Source organism: Eublepharis macularius, chromosome 10 (genome assembly GCF_028583425.1).
Source record: "Eublepharis macularius isolate TG4126 chromosome 10, MPM_Emac_v1.0, whole genome shotgun sequence".
Lineage (NCBI taxonomy): Eukaryota > Metazoa > Chordata > Lepidosauria > Squamata > Eublepharidae > Eublepharis > Eublepharis macularius.
This window is the reverse complement of record NC_072799.1, coordinates 77,574,344-77,593,338: the sequence shown is the minus strand read 5'-3', so window position 1 is coordinate 77,593,338 and position 18,995 is coordinate 77,574,344. Positions and strand designations below refer to the sequence as shown.

General features: G+C 41.8%; 1 protein-coding gene across 3 annotated transcripts in view; it reads left to right on the top strand.

Annotated features, from left to right (window-relative positions):
- SORBS2 (sorbin and SH3 domain containing 2) overlaps positions 1-18,995 on the top strand; it is a 147,026-nt gene that overhangs the window by 97,648 nt on the left and 30,383 nt on the right. Inside the window, exons 14-18 of one of the 3 annotated variants that reach the window (XM_054989732.1) lie at positions 3,866-3,949; positions 5,942-5,998; positions 8,392-8,441; positions 12,972-13,159; positions 15,099-16,664. In XM_054989732.1, coding sequence (XP_054845707.1) covers positions 3,866-3,949; positions 5,942-5,998; positions 8,392-8,441; positions 12,972-13,159; positions 15,099-16,664 — 1,945 coding nt within the window. The remainder of the gene's footprint in view (positions 1-3,865; positions 3,950-5,941; positions 5,999-8,391; positions 8,442-12,971; positions 13,160-15,098; positions 16,665-18,995) is intronic. The other 2 variants (XM_054989733.1, XM_054989734.1) reach the window with 2 other exon arrangements.

The window sequence follows — 18,995 nt, the reverse complement described above, 5'->3', positions numbered from 1 at the left end:
ATTGTATCCTTGCTAATGCTCTTGTCTTTGTAAACTTGTATTTATTTATCCTATGGCATTGTTTATGGAAATGTACTTGATACTGACTGTGTTACTCTCACACTGTGTAACCCGCCTTGAGTCTCAGTGAGAAAGACGGACTATAAATGACAATAAATAAATAAATTGCCCCTTCTGCACATTTGAAAGCAGTACTTCATGCTGGAGGGGCATACTGGGAGCTGTCCCTGCATGCTTCATTTAGCACCTTTGCCAGTGCGCAGATACTGTTGCCATTTGAAAGCCTCACGAAACTGAATCACCATCATAAACACAATAATAATAACCCTGCTCCCTTTTGCTTCTCCAGAAGGTTTTACCTACTCTGCCCAATCCAGTTATGACAGTACTTCGGATTTTAAAAAGTTTACTGTGTAATTCTGTTGCAACCAATCCATGATTCTGCAGCAGAATTCAACTATGATGGTATAAACAATCTCTTCCCCTTGCCAACATTGCTGCAGGAGCATCTTTCCTTCAGAGCTCATTAGACATTCGCCTTTTCCAGATTCATGGGATGCAAAAATCTCATTGCCTGCACAGCGGGTGACATTGCAGACCCACATCTTTCCTCCCCCCAGCTCTGTACAAGTACCCTTTTCACAGCACTGCATAAGTGATACTCATCCATTTGAATTTTTTTCCGAATCGAATACCTTTATTGGCATAACAGGACATACATTCAGTCAGCAAGGAGAGAAAAACAATCCCTTGCCCCCTCACTTAAACCATTCCTCTCCTCTTCGATGCACAACAGAGAAATTTAGCCACAGACTCCATGATCCCAGGGTTATGTGTGGATAGTAAAAGGCGTGTCTTACTGTCATCCGGTTGACCTTCATGATTTCGAAGCAAAGGTTCTAGATAAACGGCGTGAATATCACAATACAATAAGCAGTACAGGAGAACATTTTCAGTACTTTCTATGTCCCTCAAGCCACAGGCACAATACCTTGTGGAGTAAGGAATATTCTTAAACCTCCCATGGAGTACCTCAGAAGGAAGAACATTAAAGCGCGCGAACATGAATGCTGTCCGAAGGTGAGGGGAAGTCAAACCAGAAAAATACTCTGCCAAAGAACCATTAGAGGAAATCCCCCATCTCAGAGGGGAACATCTACCAGAGGCGAGGCTCCTAAGTTCGATGGTTGTTGTGGGTTTTCCGGGCTGTATTGCCGTGGTCTTGACATTGTAGTTCCTGACGTTTCGCCAGCAGCTGTGGCTGGCATCTTCAGAGGTGTAGCACCAAAAGACAGAGATCTCTCAGTGTCACAGTGTGGAAAAGATGTAGGTCATTTGTATCTACTCAGGAGGGGTGGGGTTGAGCTGAGTCATCCTGTGAGAGTTTCCCAGGGTGTGGAATGCTAATGGCGGGAGGCTTCACTGTATCCTGAGGAGGTTCTTTTGCATATGGATTGGTACTTGATGTGCTAATCTTCTCTGCAGGGCTATTGTCGGGGATAGAATGTTTTGTTAGCCTGGTGTTTTTCAGAACTGGAAACCATGCAGCCCGGAAACCAATACAGCCCAGAAAACCCACAACAACCATTGTTCTCCGGCCGTGAAAGCCTTCGACAATACATCGCTCCTAAGTTCCTGCATCTCAATTACTCGTCCGTTCAGCAGTGTTGCTGTTACCACATCATCGCTCAAGGACAACCTGGCTGTTGATGTTCTGGGGATGAGGGGCACAGCGGCTGTGGGGCTATAACAGGCCTTGCTTGGCAGCCTGATCCGATCCTTTGTCCTTGGTCTGTTCGGTCGGTTTCCTCTTTTGGCTTTCATAGAAATGCAGCTACAGGAGTATAATTACGGGCCGGCTCCTTATTAAGATGAACTTTTACTGAGCAAAAAGAAAATAAGCTTTTTGGTCACCCTTTAGTTATGGGTGGCATTTTAAAAGAGGTCACCTGACAATGGGAAAACCCAGTCAATAGCTGGGAACCAGCAGTGAGTATGTGCTGCCCGGCCGGTATCTTTGGTGACTGACAAGTGCACTGGAAAGCATATTATGGCGGTGAATGCAGGACGGAATTCGTGGAACGCCTGCTTCGGCACCCAGTGTTTTGCCCAAAGTTGTAATATTGAGTTAGCAAGAACTAATCACAGAAGCTTCTGCACTGGGCCACCAGCCCATCGATTGAGACAGTTCCAAACTCTAAAGAAGAGTCAGCTTAGAATTCTGCTTTTTGGACTGTAAGAATTAAAAGTGCCAGCTGGCAAGTCAGTGTGGAATACAGAAGGTGTAGTGGAATCCTGAGAATTCACTTGTCATACCCCTTCTTTTAAAAACTGTGTTGCCAAAATTCTGTGCTTGATAGGCGGGTCATGTTGTTTTGAAAGATGGTGCTCAGAGTCTCTCTACACAAGACATCTTACGCAGGGACACTCAAGTGAAAGATCTTACACTTGTTCTCCCATTGTGGATACACAGGCCTTGCTAGGGAGACAGAGCACACTTGAATATAAGACCACACAGAAATTAAGTCACTTGAGCGGCCTCCAGGCAATTTAACAGAATTTTAAAAATGAATAAACCTATTAGCTCTACTGTTTGGTAGTCAAAGGGTAGTTCTTGCTGCCCTCTGCTGTTCAAGTCAGTAAATCAAACTGATAAATGTAATGAGTACGGGACAATCATTATTTTCCGGTGTAAAAAACAAAAGCTGTATAGATATGAAGAACATACATTAGGGCCCGATAACTACCCCCCCCCCACCACCACCACCAGTGAGCTGCTTCTGACTTCCTTCGATACTGTCAGTACTGGGTGGGGGAGAAGCAGTGGACTGGAAAGAGCTTAAATAATGAATAAAAGATGTCTTGATAGGCGGTGTAAATTCCAATCTTTTATGCCTGATCTGCAGAAAGATTGTCAGTACTAATAATCTACTGGGGAGAGCAGGATGGAAATGCCTGGATTTATTCTTTTCCCCCCTATTTAAAAAAAATGGCTAGAGCTGTCAGAATTGACAGTACTAATTATCTCTTCAGCTGTACGTTCCGTGCTTCCATCAGCGTTCCAGTCTCTCCAATTAGTCTTTTTTAAAAGGTGCATGCAGAGCTCTGGAACTAGTTCCCAAATTGAGGTGTGTCAATATTATACACCGAGTTTCTTTAGCATAGGCTGACGGCCACAGAGAAGGAGGGTTTTTTTATTTATGCTGCATATTCTACATGTTTGGCTTTAAAATGAAAAATTAACACACTTTCCTTGGGCAGTAATCATGTACAGTTAAATAGTCATTGTATGACAGTTTTATGCATGCTAAAGGGGAAAGTAAACCATTTTTAAAAAGGGTCATTTTTCTTTATTCATACAAAATTCATACTCGAAAGCAAAATAAGTGTGCCTGTATTTGTTGTACGGGGGTAGCCCCATCCTAAGACCGACGCTGATGACACAACCGTGACAGTGAAATTTCCCAGATAGGATAGCGAAATGCTTAATTTTCATCTTAGAATGGGGCTTTAACTCTCTCTTTTTTTAAAATTCAAAATAATCTTATATAATGATATTTTATATAGTCAAGGACATTGGACCTTTATATTTTCTAAATAAAAAAGCACATTTTTGTTTTGTATCGTGGACACGCAATAATTATTTGCCACATAAGTTGAAAAGGAGGAGTTCAAACAACCAGTGTGTGTGACAACCGATCAAGACAGTCACTTTCCACCATGAAATCTCCATTTCCTTTGTTTTTGTTTCAACCTTTCTCTCCTATCATTTGTGTGTGTTTGTGTTATCAGTGTGATGTGTCATTTCCAACACTTTGATCAGTTTGTGCCTTTTCCTTCCCTTTTTCCTTCACAATTTTTCCAGACTGGTCGCATAAACCCAGATGACATAGATTTAGAAAATGAACCCTGGTATAAATTCTTTTCAGAGCTGGAGTTTGGACGCCCGGTAAGTGAGGCTAGAATATCAAGATATAACATTAAAGAAAATAAAAATTCTCACATCGTAGCTCAAAATATGTTTCAGTGTATTCAGAAATAATAATCGGAACAGTTCATCATTAGTGTTCATGTATGTTTTTATGCAGGGCTTTTTTTCTGGGAGAAAAGGTGGTGGAACTCAGTGGGTTGCCCTCGGAGAAAATGGCCACATGGCTGGTGGCCCCGCCCCCTGATCTCCAGACAGAGGGGAGTTGAGATTGCCCTCCGCGCCGCATGACACGGAGGGCAATCTCAACTCCCCTCTGTCTGGAGATCAGGGGGTGGGGCCACCAGCCATGTGACTATTTTCAAGAGGTTCTGGAACTCCGTTCCCCCGTGTTCTCCCTGACAAAAAGCCCTGTTTTTATATATTGTGGTAAATGTGTAATAGTTACACAATATTCCATTTGGGGAGGGGAGAGTCCTACCAAAGTCAATAGGGGTTTTAATGACCAGTTAAACAGGGCTATCAGTGAACTTGCTTTTTAGGTTTTGGCACATTATAAGTATTCTTTAACTTGTTGAAACTCTGGAGAGCTCAATGCTAATTTGTTGCCAATTGCGTAGACTGTTAGTTATTCTAGTTAGCAAGCAGCTCTCACCTAGGGAAATTAGAGAAGAGAGTTACCACACCATAGGAAATGGAAATCCCTCTCTTCGTACCTTCAATGAATGAAGAATATCACTGAGAAATCATCGATGAGATTCCCATTTAATTCCCCGTTGCCATCCAAACTGATTACAAGCTATCATTTGATAGCCTGCTCTTTTGGAGTTTTTGTCATACGAATCTCCGTTCTGCCATGGAAGTTTGCTGGGTGACTTGGGTCCAGTCGCACACCATCAGCCTGACCTACCTCACAGGGTTGTTACGAGGATAACATGGAGATGGGGGGACTGTTGTAAGCAACTTTGAGTCCCTATTGGGGAGAAAACGGGGTATAAATGAAAGAAATACAATATTAACATGCTTAGTTTCTATTGAAAGCAGCAACAAATTTTTGTTCCCCTTTCCACTCCATAACTTCAATAAGAATTTACCCACATTCTGACATTATGCTGTTGTGCCTTTCCCCACCCTGGTTCCATGTTGTCGGCTACTGAGACGTTAGCACTCACGGAAGTACAGAGAGGGAGGGGTTCAAGACACGTGGCTCCTGGACCTGGTCACGTGTGCTGTCTCTCAGTACCCCCTGATGTCCAATTGTTTTCCTATGTAGTGCAGCTTTAGTAAAAGAAGGAATGTGGTTTATTTATTTCTATCCCAAAATTTGATGGTATCCTGTAGCCACGTTTTGTTCAAGTTCCAAGAAATGAATAACAGTACTTGAACAGTTTGGATCCATAAATATCCCAAATATGTTTCCTTTGCCCTAAAAAGACCTAAATAGCGCTCATAATAACAACAGCAACAACATTTGATTTATATACTGCTCTTCAGGACAACTTAACACCCACTCAGAGCAGTTTACAAAGTCTGCTATTATCCTCACAACAATCACCCTGTGAGGTGGGTGGGGCTGAGAGAGCTCTGCGAAGCTGTGACTGACCCAAGGTCACCCAGCTGGCTTCAGGCGGAGGAGTGGGGAATCAAACCCGGTTCTCCAGATTAGAGTCCTGCCGCTCTTAACCACTACAGCAAACTGTCTCACTCATATGCTCAAATGCTTTTGTAAACATTCCTCTCTCTTGGTCCATGAAAGGTTTCTGTGTTTATTTGAGTGAGAGCTCTACTAACTGTAACAACCTGTAAGCTTGCTAGGGCTACTGGACCGCTACTGTCACACATTCTTCACCACAGTCCACATTCCCTCCCCTCCCCCCAATTTTGTTTTGTTTGTGTCACTCTCGTGTTCTGTTATCACTTGGTTTCTAACTATGTCACCTTCTCCATGTTTCATTCCTTGCTGCCATTGATTCTCCTCCATTTCATCTCTGCAATTCTACTTATATGGTGCAGCCTCCTAAAAAGCTCTTGGATTATGTTCAAGGCAGTCCTTCAGGTCTTTCCAATGAGGTAAATTAAGCATGTTTCTTCTGTAGTTGATTTAACTAGGAAACAGCATTCGGTTTGGTTCATGAGTTCTCTTCGGTTTGGTTACTGTGCACATCTCTTGGTTGCCACCAAGGAGTTTACTTAAAGCAAAACTCAAGATGAATTGTGGCGGGGGGAGGGTGAAATATCTGTAAGAACTTTAACTGAAATAAAAAGAATGCTTATAAAAAATTGCAGGTCATCAAATTATCTGTAATTTTGATGGTTTTTTTCCTGCTCACTCCAAGTGTTCTCCGTTCCTACTTGTCAAAAGTGATTCTTAATTCAGCATCTGTTCTCTGCACAAACCAAAAAATGTATCACCTCATAACATACTACTTTTTTTTTGTTAATGTGCATGTTTAATAAAGTTGAGATTTCTTCGGATGTCAAGCAAACTTTATATTGTCCAGAATCATTATTTCCCCACATCTGTGGCTTAAAAATGCTTACAGAAATGCTTACAGATGTTCTTCATAAAAGCTTCTACAATTGCAGCGTTTTAAAAGGAAAATTTGGAAGGTGGGGGCTGTAGTCTGTTAAATGTGTACAGAACTGACATTTGTGTACCCATAACTGTCCTTGAATAGATCTTGTCCTCAGATAACCAGTTACTTTTAGTTTATGTTGTGCTTCTTTGTGACTATGTAGTGTGTATTACAGTAGTAGGTGTCAGTTGTGGCAACAGCACTTGAATCAGCAGTTGACATAGTTGGGCTTCTGCTGGTGCTCATGAACCGGAGGGTGGCTTACTGCCAACTTGACACCATGACACACAATACAGTTGGAGCTGTAGTATCAGCTCTCTTATTCTTGCCTTCCTTCATCTCCCTCCGGTCCCTCTATACCTTCTGTAGCATAATGACCAAGTGAAGAGGAGGAGGAGGAGATCCACAAATATTGTGGTGCCTGAGTCTCAAACTAGATGTTAGAACTTACTCAGATTGGGTCGTGTTTACCTGTCCCAACTTGCTTTCATACAGAAAAACAGGGTTTCTTACCTTTACAGTGATCTGTTGTTCCATTCAGTTCCAAAGTGCCGTGAAGGGGGAGGAGTGGTTTCTGGCCTCCGTGCCATGCTGTTTTCACCAGCCAAAATGTCTGCAGAGTGGGTACCCATTATTTGGGAGGCAGAGAAAGGGGGAAACAGCCCCATGATTGTTTCCCCTGGGGAAAACTGCTCAGGAGGGAGGATGGAAGACCCTCTTCCCCCTTCCCCCTCACACCACTCTGGAACAAAACAGAGCGCTATAAAGGTAAGATACCCTGTTCTTCTGTTCTGTGTACCAACAAGTTGGGACAAGACCCATGTCCCGAGCTGTGTAAGTTATAACGTCTAATTTGAACCTGAGAATCTACTAAAATCTGGCCCTGTGAGATGATATAGTGTCTTTCAGGGTCTTTGAGCGCAAGTTTGACCTCGAGAAGTATGATTACAGAGTGTCTACCATCTTCAGTGGCACCTTTTTATTGGAGTCATATTAAAGAGATCAATTAGTACAATCTACCAAGCTCTGCTTCTGGTCATTGAAAGTAATTCGTGTCACACAGATGCAGTGTAACAGTGGACTGCTCCCTGTAAAACATTTTGAGGATATGTTTTTAATGTATGATTATAGCAAAACATAGTGTGAAAATTCTATTTTCAGTCCCCTCAGGTCACCTCTGAAATTACATAGCCTGAATGTAAAATATGTTTAATATGTGAGTAACATAGTTTTGTGTCCATGAAAAGATGCCCAGAGGGCAACATTTTTTCTAGCTCTCACAAACTGTGGTACAGTGTGCATCTAATTCGGGCTTGAGCTTTGGCACTCATTAAGTGACTGGATTAAAAATAGTTGTCACTACGGGCTGAACTTATATTCATGGGTTTAAAGTATTTGCATTCCCAAAGACCAGTCAGCAGCCCCTTCTTAAGCAGCGAAAGTCTTGAGGTCGGTGTGACGATCTCTGCTCTTAACATGAAGCTTGAAAGGTCAAGTGGCTGTATGCGTTACAGATGTTTAAGCTATATTTACAGAGAATTTCCAGTTCTGTTTGACATTAATACTTTGGTAAGTAAATGGAGGATTTTGAAAAAAATCCACTCTTCAGCCATTCTAAGCCATAGTCTATCTAGTTTGGGAAACAGGCTACTAAAACAACAGTTTGTTTCTGAATTTTTATCTCCAGCATGAAATTGCAGATATGAAATAGATTTTGAAAGTATGACCTCTCTTGTGAAATGGTCTAGATTCTTTTGGGTTGTGCGTTAATCATGCTGGCTTGATGTGTTAAATTATTTATAGGTTCTTTGCATGGTTATTTGTTATGAATAATGCCAGCGGAATTCAGAATAAAAGTTTAATGAAGTCATTCATTTGTCTCTGCAGACTTCCTTGTATTACAGTCCAACAGACAGGGCCTTGGATAGACCACCTAGGTAAGAGAAACTTAATATATCAATGTGTTTTTTCAAAAAGCCTTTGTAGCTGGAAAGAGACATCTCAACATCAATATCACAGTTCTTGTTCAAAAGCAAATACACTCGGACTTCCTTTGATGGGAGGAACTGCAAACTCCACCCCTTTTATTTATTTTTCATCAGTCTCAGTTCAGGGTTCGGAGTTGGGTTTCCCATCAGTGTAGATCTAGAAATCTGTTCTTGTGCTTTTATGATTGAATCTAAAGATTTAGATGTGTAATTTGTTTCTGTGCGCTGAATTCTCATTGTTATCCTAGCACAGAATTCTTCAGCATATGCAAATTGTATGTGCTCAGTTTTTTTAGTATTCTGGGCTTTTATAGCAGCAAATGCTTTAAATAACAGTCTGTAATAAAAGTATTATCATTAGCCATGTTCAAAATGTATTCAAATAAAACAGAATTAAATTGGGTATACCTACAGTAATCCAAATATTTACATTCCTGTCTTTTAAAAGATCTGTGATGGAATTCCAGATGCCCATTTTATATTCCTGGCCAGCAATGTAACTCAACAACCGTTGAATTTTGTAAGAAAGAGATTGCCAGCAGGAGTGGTTTTAATTTGCGCAAACCAAGAATTGACATCTATTTTACGGCACTGTAAAGGTCATAGAAATTGGAACAACGAAGGATGCAAGCTACAAAGACAACTACTTAATAATGTATCTCATTTTGTAGATGAATTATTATTCTCCTCCTCCTTTGGCCTTGTGTCAGCAAAAGACTGCCAGTATTTTAATAGTGCTTAAGATAATGGGAATAGACCATCTACATCCTCTCCTTTTGTTCTCTCTGCATTTTTTTAAAGTTTAATTGGAGCCATTATGGTGTAATGGTTGGGCTAGGACCTGGAAGTCCCAGGTCTGAACATACTCTTAGCCTAACCTATTTCACAAGTTTGCAGTAAGGGTAAAATGCAGGAATGGAGAATGATGCAAGCCACTTTGAGCAAGGATGGCTTGGGAAGCAGAAAGCAGTCTTAGAACAGGGTCACACCATGCCTCCTGGCCCTGCCCCCAGTGGAGGGAGAGGGAAGGAGCAGGCTACACTGGGCCCCCACTCAGCTTGCTGCTGTGCCCCTCCCATGGCAGTGACTATTTATTTATTTATTTATTTATTTATTTATTTATTTATTTATTTATTTATTCAATTTATATACCGCCCATCCCCAGGGGCTCTGGGCGGTGAACAATTAAAATCGATAAAAACAAAAACTAAAATCAATATACAAATAATAAAACAAATTAACAAGGTGCAGTGGTGGGGAGAACCTTCCCCACCCCAAAGGTGGGAGGCCGACATGGCACCGCCCCCTTCAATCACCAACTACTATCTCCAGAGAAGTAGTGGCCACCTGCAGCAGTTCTTGCCTGCTTTGCTCTGTGCCACCCCAACCCTAGGGTGGCCCCAGTTTTGGGGGGACATCACCCCAGCCCACCAGGACTTCCTAGAGGGGTTTTAATAGCCAATTCACCCTTGCTCTTTAAATCTCCACTGGGGAGAAAGGTGGAGTATAAATGAAGTAAATACATAAAATAAATAAATAAAAATGGTCTTAGGAACAAGGGGTTGTTATAACAATGTAGGTCCATTTCATCAAAGAGGCACACAGAGGTATTATTTAATAATGGACTTCTTAATTCAGGCAGTGGTATAATTTGTTTTCTGCCTCCCCCCCCCCCACACACACACCTTACTTCAGGGCAGACTCCATGCCAAGGACTATTCTCACCTCAAGCTCTATACGGTTTGCAGCTTAGCCTGGCAAAGCCAGCCTCCCTGGGAGTGAAGGGTGCACGCCTCATTTGTCACTGGAGCAACACATTGGCCCCACTTCCTTGACTCTGCTTTCCATTTCCACTTCCCACCTCATCCTATTAAGCTTATGTCTTCTCTCAGGAACCTACCCCATGCTAACCAATTTCCTTCCAGCCACACCCTCACAACTGTTGCCAGGGGCTATGCATCCCAGAGCAATGTCTTTTTTCACCAAGGGGTGCATGCCACTTAACACTTCTGACTCCGTTTCTGATGGGCTGCGGTTCTTCTTGCCAATGGTGTCAGTCCCTTCACCCGGCCAGGATGGGCTGTAGCACTGATATATGACCCTGGGGATAGAGAAAGGCAGTTTTTTCCTTAATGAGACGTGCTGTACCACTACAGCACAGCTAGGAGAAATAAAGATAAAGGACTTTTAAGATGGGGTTGCAGGCTGCTTAGTTTTGCTTCCTTAAAAAAGGAGGGAGAGAAATACCTCTGGAAAAAACCAAGGGTGGAAGTTATGCAGTATGGAAGGAAGGGAGGTCCTGAATGTTGTGTGAATGAATATTATTAATCACAAGGAATAACTCGCAATGTAAGTAAATATAGAAATCATAATTATGAAAAACATATATACATCATATGCAAGACAGAACAGTTTTCTTCAGTGGGCAAAATAAAGTTGTACGCTAGCAAAATAGCTACGCAGCCCAATGAACAAACAAATTACAGCCTGCCAGCTAAATAAATCTCGTATTGTTTGCTTTTGCACCCTGGCCTTGTGATAGTGAGGTGGTAGGTTTGAAAAACAATACAAGTCTATGTCAATCTATGCGCCCAATGCAACGCAGATATAAATAACCAACAGAAAAATACACATACTACCTGTATCAATTAATCATGAGGAAAATCAAACTTATGAATACTCCACGTGGAGCAGAAAAAACAGGGAAAACCTGCCTCCTCTGCCATTTTGACAGGGGGAAATGGCTTGAGGGAGGAAAGAGGAGCCCTCCCCCCAGAGTAATTCTGAGGTCATTTTGGGTCTCCTTTATTTTTAACAACTACTTCCCAAAGCGGCTACGTAGCTGCGCATCTAGCTGGGCCGTTATATAGGCAGCCCAAATTTTAAAGAAACCAAAACATGGAGAAGTCCTAATCAAGTTCAGATCTTTTTCAGGTTTTTTTGTTCTGTCTGGCCTATGATGTATATATGTTTATTGTAATTATGGTTTCTGTCTTTACTTATGTTGTGAGTTATTCCTTATGCTTAATAATATTCACACAACATTCAGGACTTCCTTCCTTCCTTCGGTACTGCATACCTTGTGCACTTAGTACTGCTTCCATGGTACTTTTCACACTTTAAAGCGTTTCAGCACCTTTTCTGCTTCCCATGTTTGTGGGACCTTCATACTTGCAAGGAAGTCGTGGGATACGGAACCGACGTTTGTCCGCAGCATCCCCAATTTTTCCCCCTGCAGACATACCGCAATGTTATGTTGAAGCCACTGCCAAGACGCGTCTAGCCTGAACTTTATACACCCCTTCTGCTCCTCTCCCCCCTCTCCTTTCCCCTGGGAGCTGATTGGTCTGTGCAGAATTAACCACTCCCACCCGCCTCAGTTCTCTGAACTCCTTGTCTGCCATTTTTGTAGTAAAGCGAGGTAATGGTCATAAGTCTACTTCTCCGTTGGTTTCCTTCCTCCCAGGTATGCATGCAATTTTTTCCCCTCAAAGCCAGGAACGATTCCTAAGCTTGCTGCTAATACCCTGCTGACTTTAAAAGCCAGAAAAGGGTTTAATGGCAGTTAAATGGTGGGGCAGTTGTATGATGACCGTTCCTGAACATGCGCTGAATTGTATGCATGAGAGAGCTTTTGTGAGAGTTGTAAAATTGTCTGTTCAGGTGGATTGTGTGACATCCCCTGAGGAAGTGGATTGCATGAAACAAGCTGATACTTAGGGCGGGGGGCCCTTCGGGGTCCTTGTATCATCATCTGCACTCCACCTATAAAGGAAAATACAACATACTGATTAATATCTTCCTCTTCTCTTCGATTCAAACAACATATTGGACTCTTCACCTGTCCCGCACAGTTTTGCCATTTACATCTAATGCGGACGTCTCCAGTGTTCTACCATATTGAGAAAAATCAAAGATTTATAGTTGGGCTTATAAAAGGGACTAATTTATATCACTGGGAGACTTTGGTGAGGGGATACAGTCTTATGTGAATGTAATTTACACCTTATGCTGTATGAGAAATTTAACTTTTGTATGTATTCAAAGAATATATGGGCTGAATTGAAAGTTGACATAATTGTTAATATATAGGAATATACTTCTGGATAAACGGTTTATTTGAATGATATATGGGGTTCCCTAGCTTTCATAGCTGTTGTTGTCTCTTCAGGTTTCTTGCACAGGCAGAAATGCAAGAAAAGGACCGTGGCAGCCGCTTGCTCTAAGTCAAACTTAATGTATCCCCACTTGCATTTCTGCATGCAAAGATGTGCAAACAATTTCTGGGCACTCTAATATCTAGGGAGGAACGTGCTGGGTGTTGCACAAGATCTCGCTGAAGCAGAACCGCACTAAGTCCGTTTACGCTTTCACGTTGGTGGATCTGAGTCTTTGGTATTTCTGGTTTAGTTTTGTGTGTGTGTTAACATCTCTATAGCTCAAACTGCACAGAAAAACTCACTTTGCTTATTTCCTTAGTTCTGCAAGTACTGCAAGTGACTACAGGAAAAGGAGGAAGTCAGAACCTGCGCTGGTTCACCAGAAGGCACAAAGTGAGCAGAATGCAAACCGGGCCAGTCAGGGCCGTCCAGATACACAGAGCACGTCCTCTACCCTTAGAAAGCCTGTCGCTAGCTCTTCTCCATCTTCTCCATCAAGAGCAAAAGGTAAGGAACAAATACATTTGCAAAGAAGCAGCAGTGTAATTACATATTAATTCTTTTTTTTTTGAAGTGCAAGATACAAATGATTGATTGGATAGGAGTGGAATGCTGTTCGCCTATTCAGAATTCACTGTTCTCTCAAGACCAGTTTCCGGGCAACAATGAAAAATCCAGAATTCATATGTTTATATGGTCCTTGGAATATTTTAAAAGCTTTTCCATTTGTTAATTCCCATAGGTTTTGTGGTTGTTGTTGGTTGTTGTTGTTACAACCAACTTATTCAAACGTTTATGACATTGTCATTGCATTTTATCCGTTGCCTTCTTGACAGAAAGAGTGATATCTTTTAAAAGCTTCTGTCATGCATAAGACACAAATCTCAAACATATATGTCTCTGTGGTGACACGTAGAGAAACTTTCACCATCCAGCATTCCTAATTCTATTCATACTGTCCTCTCTTTAAGATAACTAAAAAAGAAAATCCCACATTGCTTAAACGGAAACCATTGGTTTCATGAAAAACTTAAGGAAGTTGAGCTGCTAACTCAGGACAGTCCAGCATTGGAACAGCTGATTCTTCTAATCAGCTTTCTCGGAGTCTCTCTAAATGAGACAAAGTACATGCGGAGGCTCAAGTGAAGAGAGGCGCAATGCTAGCCGGGAAGACGAGTTATAAAAAGACAGATTGGAAGGAAGGCTTTGTCAGTTTCCCCCTCTACAGAGCCGGCTCGCTGCTCAGGGGGTTTGTTTATTTCCTCCCTGGCGCCCAGAAGGGGAAGTGAAACTGACAGCCTTCGGGGAGGCGGAGAGGAAATAAGCAAACCCCTTGAGCAGTGATCTTCTTTGCCGGCTCTGTAGAGAGGGAAACTGACAAAGCCTTCTGATCTGTCTTTTTAGAACTTGTCTTCCCGGCTACCATTGTGTCTCTCTTCACTAGAGCCTCCGCATGTACTTCGTCTTGTTTAGAGAGACTCTCAGAGTGATAGTTGTCCATCAGGAGGTGTATATGCACCAGACCTGTGTATTGTCTCGGTCAATTCCCACTTCTCCAATGCTTTCTCCCTCCCCTAAACACCCAATTTTTTTTTTTTGCAATCCCCAAATTTAAAAAAAAGCAGTTGAGGACAGAAGTTACATAAGAACAGAAGCTTCCATGCTGCAAAATGTTTTAATTATGTTAACATTTTGCTGTGATAATATGCTAGCACAGGAGCCATACCACAAGGGCAAGGCCAGTAACATGGATCTTTCCCAGTCTGGTCAGGAGGAGGAACTGATCACCGTGCTACCGTTGCATCATATGACAGGGGCCTGAACAGCAAGACATATCTAATTAAATCATATATGGAGAATTCTCAAGTCTTCTTGTTCGAACGCATTCAGCCTGTTTGCTGCTTATTTAGGCAATATGCATGTTCAGTTTAAGTATATTGGAAATATTATAATCTGATTTTGTTTCATTTGTTTAAATCTTTGTTTGAATATCTTGCCCCCCAAAATGCTGCCTCTTGATGTTTGTATCTGAATGGGAGATGTGATTAGACTCATTAGCTTTGCTCATCCCTGGATTATCACTAGGGGTGAAATGAGACATTCCTAATCTGTACATGGCAGATTTGCTGGAAAGAGGTGCCCTGTTTCTTCACATCAGCGTTTTTAAAATGTTGAAATAGATGATACTTTCAGATGTTCAAATTATGGAGAACAGCTGAAAGGTGTAGTAAGTGCTTAGATAGCACTATCTGTATTTCATCTTCTGCGCTTTGGTAATGTATATCTTGTATTGGCGCTGAATGCTTGCTTAGGAGCAATAACTAACTACTTCCCTCTCTTTGTTCTTTCTGGCATGTACTGATCGTTTTTTCCCCCTCTATCTTTTTGATCCTGTTAATTTCTGGCAATGTTTCTTTTTCACCATGCTGCTCTATGGATTCTAAAGGTGGGGATATTAGCAAAGCATATTCATCCCTTTCCGGTTATTCAGTGCCCAACCACAGCACCTCAAATGAATTAGATTACTGTAGTAGAACCTATGGGCAGCGTTTGGCTGTCCCAAGTGACTCAAGAAGGGCAATCAGCTATAAAAATGGCTGGCAGATGTCCCGCCAAAATGCAGAAGTCTGGAGCAGCACAGAAGAAACTTCCTCTCCCAAGCGGAAATCTCGTAGCTGTGACGACCTGCTAGCAGACGAACACTGTCACTTTCCTGACCCGCAGAATAAGTCAGAAAGCATGGTGTCTCTCTTATGTGAGGAAGATTCCAAAGGTGGATCTTCACTTCCCTGGGCCTCTCCATATTCTGAGAGCCGTGGTTCCGGTAGGTCAAGAGCCCGCCATCGATCCGCACACGATGCCCCTGGCTTCCTCAAAATGTATAAAAGAATGCACCGCATCAATCGTAAAGACTTGCTCAATTCAGAGGTGATTTGTTCTGTGAAGTCCAGGGTATTGCAGTATGAAAAAGAGCGGCACAGGGGCCTTTTGCAGGGCTGGAAGGAATCCTCCGCTGGGGAAGTGCCCAGAGATATGGTGCCCAATAGAATATCTGAATTTGAGAAACTAATTCAGAAATCGAAATCGATGCCAAATTTAGGCGACGAAGCATTATCCACAGTAACCCTCCTTGAACCTCCTACAAATGGTTTGTATGGAAAGCGGCGGTTTTCTATTGAGTCCTTGCTGGAGGAGGAAGATCACAGTCGGCATGCTGCTCAGGTACCAAGGAACCGCAAATCTAAAACCGTGGTGCCAATTCATATTGAAGTCACCAGTGAGGATCCACAGAGATCTCATTTAGAATATTCCGACAGTGACCAAGATGGAGTGGTCTCTGACCTCAGTGACTTCATACAGATAGAAGGCTCTTCTTTCTGTAGCGAAAGCGATTTTGATCACTTTTCCTTTACATCTTCTGAAAGTTTTTATGGGTCAGCCCACCATCACCATCACAAACACCTGATCAGCTCCTGCAAGGGGAGATGCCCAGCATCGTATACTCGCTTCACCACCATGCTGAAGCATGAAAGGGCTAAACAGGAACCGACTCCTGAAGAGCCTCGGAGACGAGACCCCGACCCCGGCCTCTCCAAGATCGCATTCCTAGTCAGCCCAGTGCCTTTCCGGAGGAAAAAAACGACAGCTCCCCAAAAGCAGGCTGAAAAGACTCAATGCAAATCTTCTGTCTTTGAAGCCCTGGACTCTGCTCTTAAAGATATCTGTGACCAAATCAAAGCAGAAAAAAGGAGGGGCAGCTTGCCCGATAACAGTATATTGCACAGGCTTATTTCTGAGCTGCTTCCAGACATTCCTGAAAGGAATTCCTCCCTTAAAGCTCTTAGAAGGAGTCCAATTCACAAGCCTTTTCATCCACTGCCTCAAGATGGTGCTATTCATTGCCCATTGTACCAGAATGAATGCGGAAGATTACCTCTCAGTGCCTCTTACCAAGACATGGATCCAGTGAACAACAGTAGCCAAGAAAACGATAGTGTACTGTGTTTCCAAGGTGGATTTTCCTCCTTTTTTCTCTTTGTGCTTGTGGTCTGAGTCATCCATCCTTATTCCCCTGTCACTTTCAGTTCATTCCCATTGCATTTGCATAGTGTATTTATACAGTCTACAAATTAAGTGTTCCTTGTATAAGAAATCATAGGAGAGCAGGGGGGCAGCAATGAGAATCACAAAGTTATATTTAAAGGGGAAGTATTTTATTCATAAAATGTAATCCTCAGGCCACTAAAAAAGAGAAGTATGTAGCCTTTGTTAAATGTTAATACCATGACATCAAAAGGTGAGCGTGCGATTCATAATGGATATTAAGGCCACATCCTTTTGGATTGGAAAAAAACTACCACCAAGGATTTAGTTTGCATATTTAGAGCTAATGAAGAATATGAGAAGCCTTTTATCAGGGAAGGGCTTTCGCAATAAAATAAGCAGTCACTTATAATGCTATATCGTGAAAAAAGAGTGTTAAACAACTGGAGAAAATCTTCACCACCAGCACCTTTCTAATAAATACTAACAGTTTTTACAAAATAGATTCAGCTAGGAAAGAAAAATATATTTGGTTTTACTCCCTGAAATATTTTTATAGTTGGACCGTTTGGCCCACTACAGTAAAATGTTCATTGTTATAAATGTCACATTTGTAATGGAGGCAAAACTAGATCTCTTTTACTGATTTTAAAATGCCTCCGTTCAAATACGGGGAACAAATCCCAAAGGACAAAGAAAGACAAGGTGAGTCTTGTTACAGTCTTTGTTTAGCAATCCCATGTTATGTAAACTGTAGGTATGACTGCCTTGTTCTTTTACATTTTAACCAATATATTTCATTTTCAAATTAGAACTTGGTCTGAATGCAAAATACCTGTAGTAATAGCCCCAAACACTATTCTGAGACATTCAGCTCCACACTGCACCCTCTTCGCCCTAAGTCTATAAGGTAAGATAGAGTTTCTCTACATGAGACATCTGACACGTGAAGAACACGTGTTGGGAGAGGCAATGGTAGCCAGAAAGGGTAGTTTATAAAGACAGAGTCAATGGCAGGACAAAGGCTTTGCTGTGTGGGACAAAGGCTTTGCTGAAGCTGTGTGAAAGGGCTGTGAAAGACCAGAAGGGAAACTTCAGCCCATTATAACCTCTCCAGATCCAAGGCCGGCTTTGGAAGGCAACATCAGCCCACTTCCATTCCTCACTGCCCTCTGGTGGTGATCCCACACTGTTTTAGACTGGAGAAGTGAAATTGACAGAGCCTACAGGGAGGCAAAGATGGAATTAACAAAGCCTCTGAGGAGCAATCTCTACCTGCTCTGTCTTTTAAAACTATGCTTCCTAGCTAACATTGTGTCTCCTTACACTTGACAAACATTTGCCGAGGCGTCTCATATAGAGAGGATCATAGTGACCAGTGGTATATGACAATCATCTAGTTTCCCACGCAAAGGTGTGGTTTGTATAAACTCACCTTGAGTAAAACATTGGGGGGAGAGGCTGCCAGATTTCACAGCTTTAGCTCACACGGCTTTAATTCTGGAATTGTTTGAATCCTTTGCCATCACTGTAAATTAGTCATTAGCTAATGTCCCAAATCATGTTATAGTTGCTGAAAGTAATGGAAACAGGAGTAGTTATCTGAAAGTCCTGAAAAAGAGGGTTATTTTATATACTTAATACCTAGGATTTCTACAGTCTAGAAGCCTATGCTTTGGTTTATTTTTCAGAAAATTTTTAAGAATTACATTTTGTTCTTAAAACAGATGTTTGCATATTGTCCTATAACGAATGAGCAGCAGGATCCCTTACTCCAAAATAAGCTGCACTGGGTCCAGTAACATCCAGTAAGCATGATTAGGATTGCACTCATAGGGCATTTGCAACCATTATCCCATTCATATGACTGTCTCAGAATAAAGAGCTCTTTTTTACAATACCAGGGCTTGAAGTTCTGTATGCAGCTCCAAAATCCCTTCTATAAAAGAGGAATGCATATTAATGGATAATCCTGAAAAATGCCTGGTTTATCGTTCTGTCATTGTGGCATGCTTTTGACACATCCCCCTGCATGAAGTTACATGTTTAACATTTTGTGATTCATGGTAATGTTTTTTGTACTTTTTGCATTGTCACCGTATCATATATCTGTTCCTATAGTCGCTTAAGTCGCTACTGTTTAAATTAGATTTAGGGAAGATGTGCTGTCTTGTTTTGCTCTTTAATTGTACAAATTCAGTTTAAACCAAATCGTATTAGCAGTAGTAACTTGCACAATTCCATCTTTAAGTTTCTGTTTCATCAGTTTTTGTGTATCTTTTTTTTTGGCGGGGGGTTA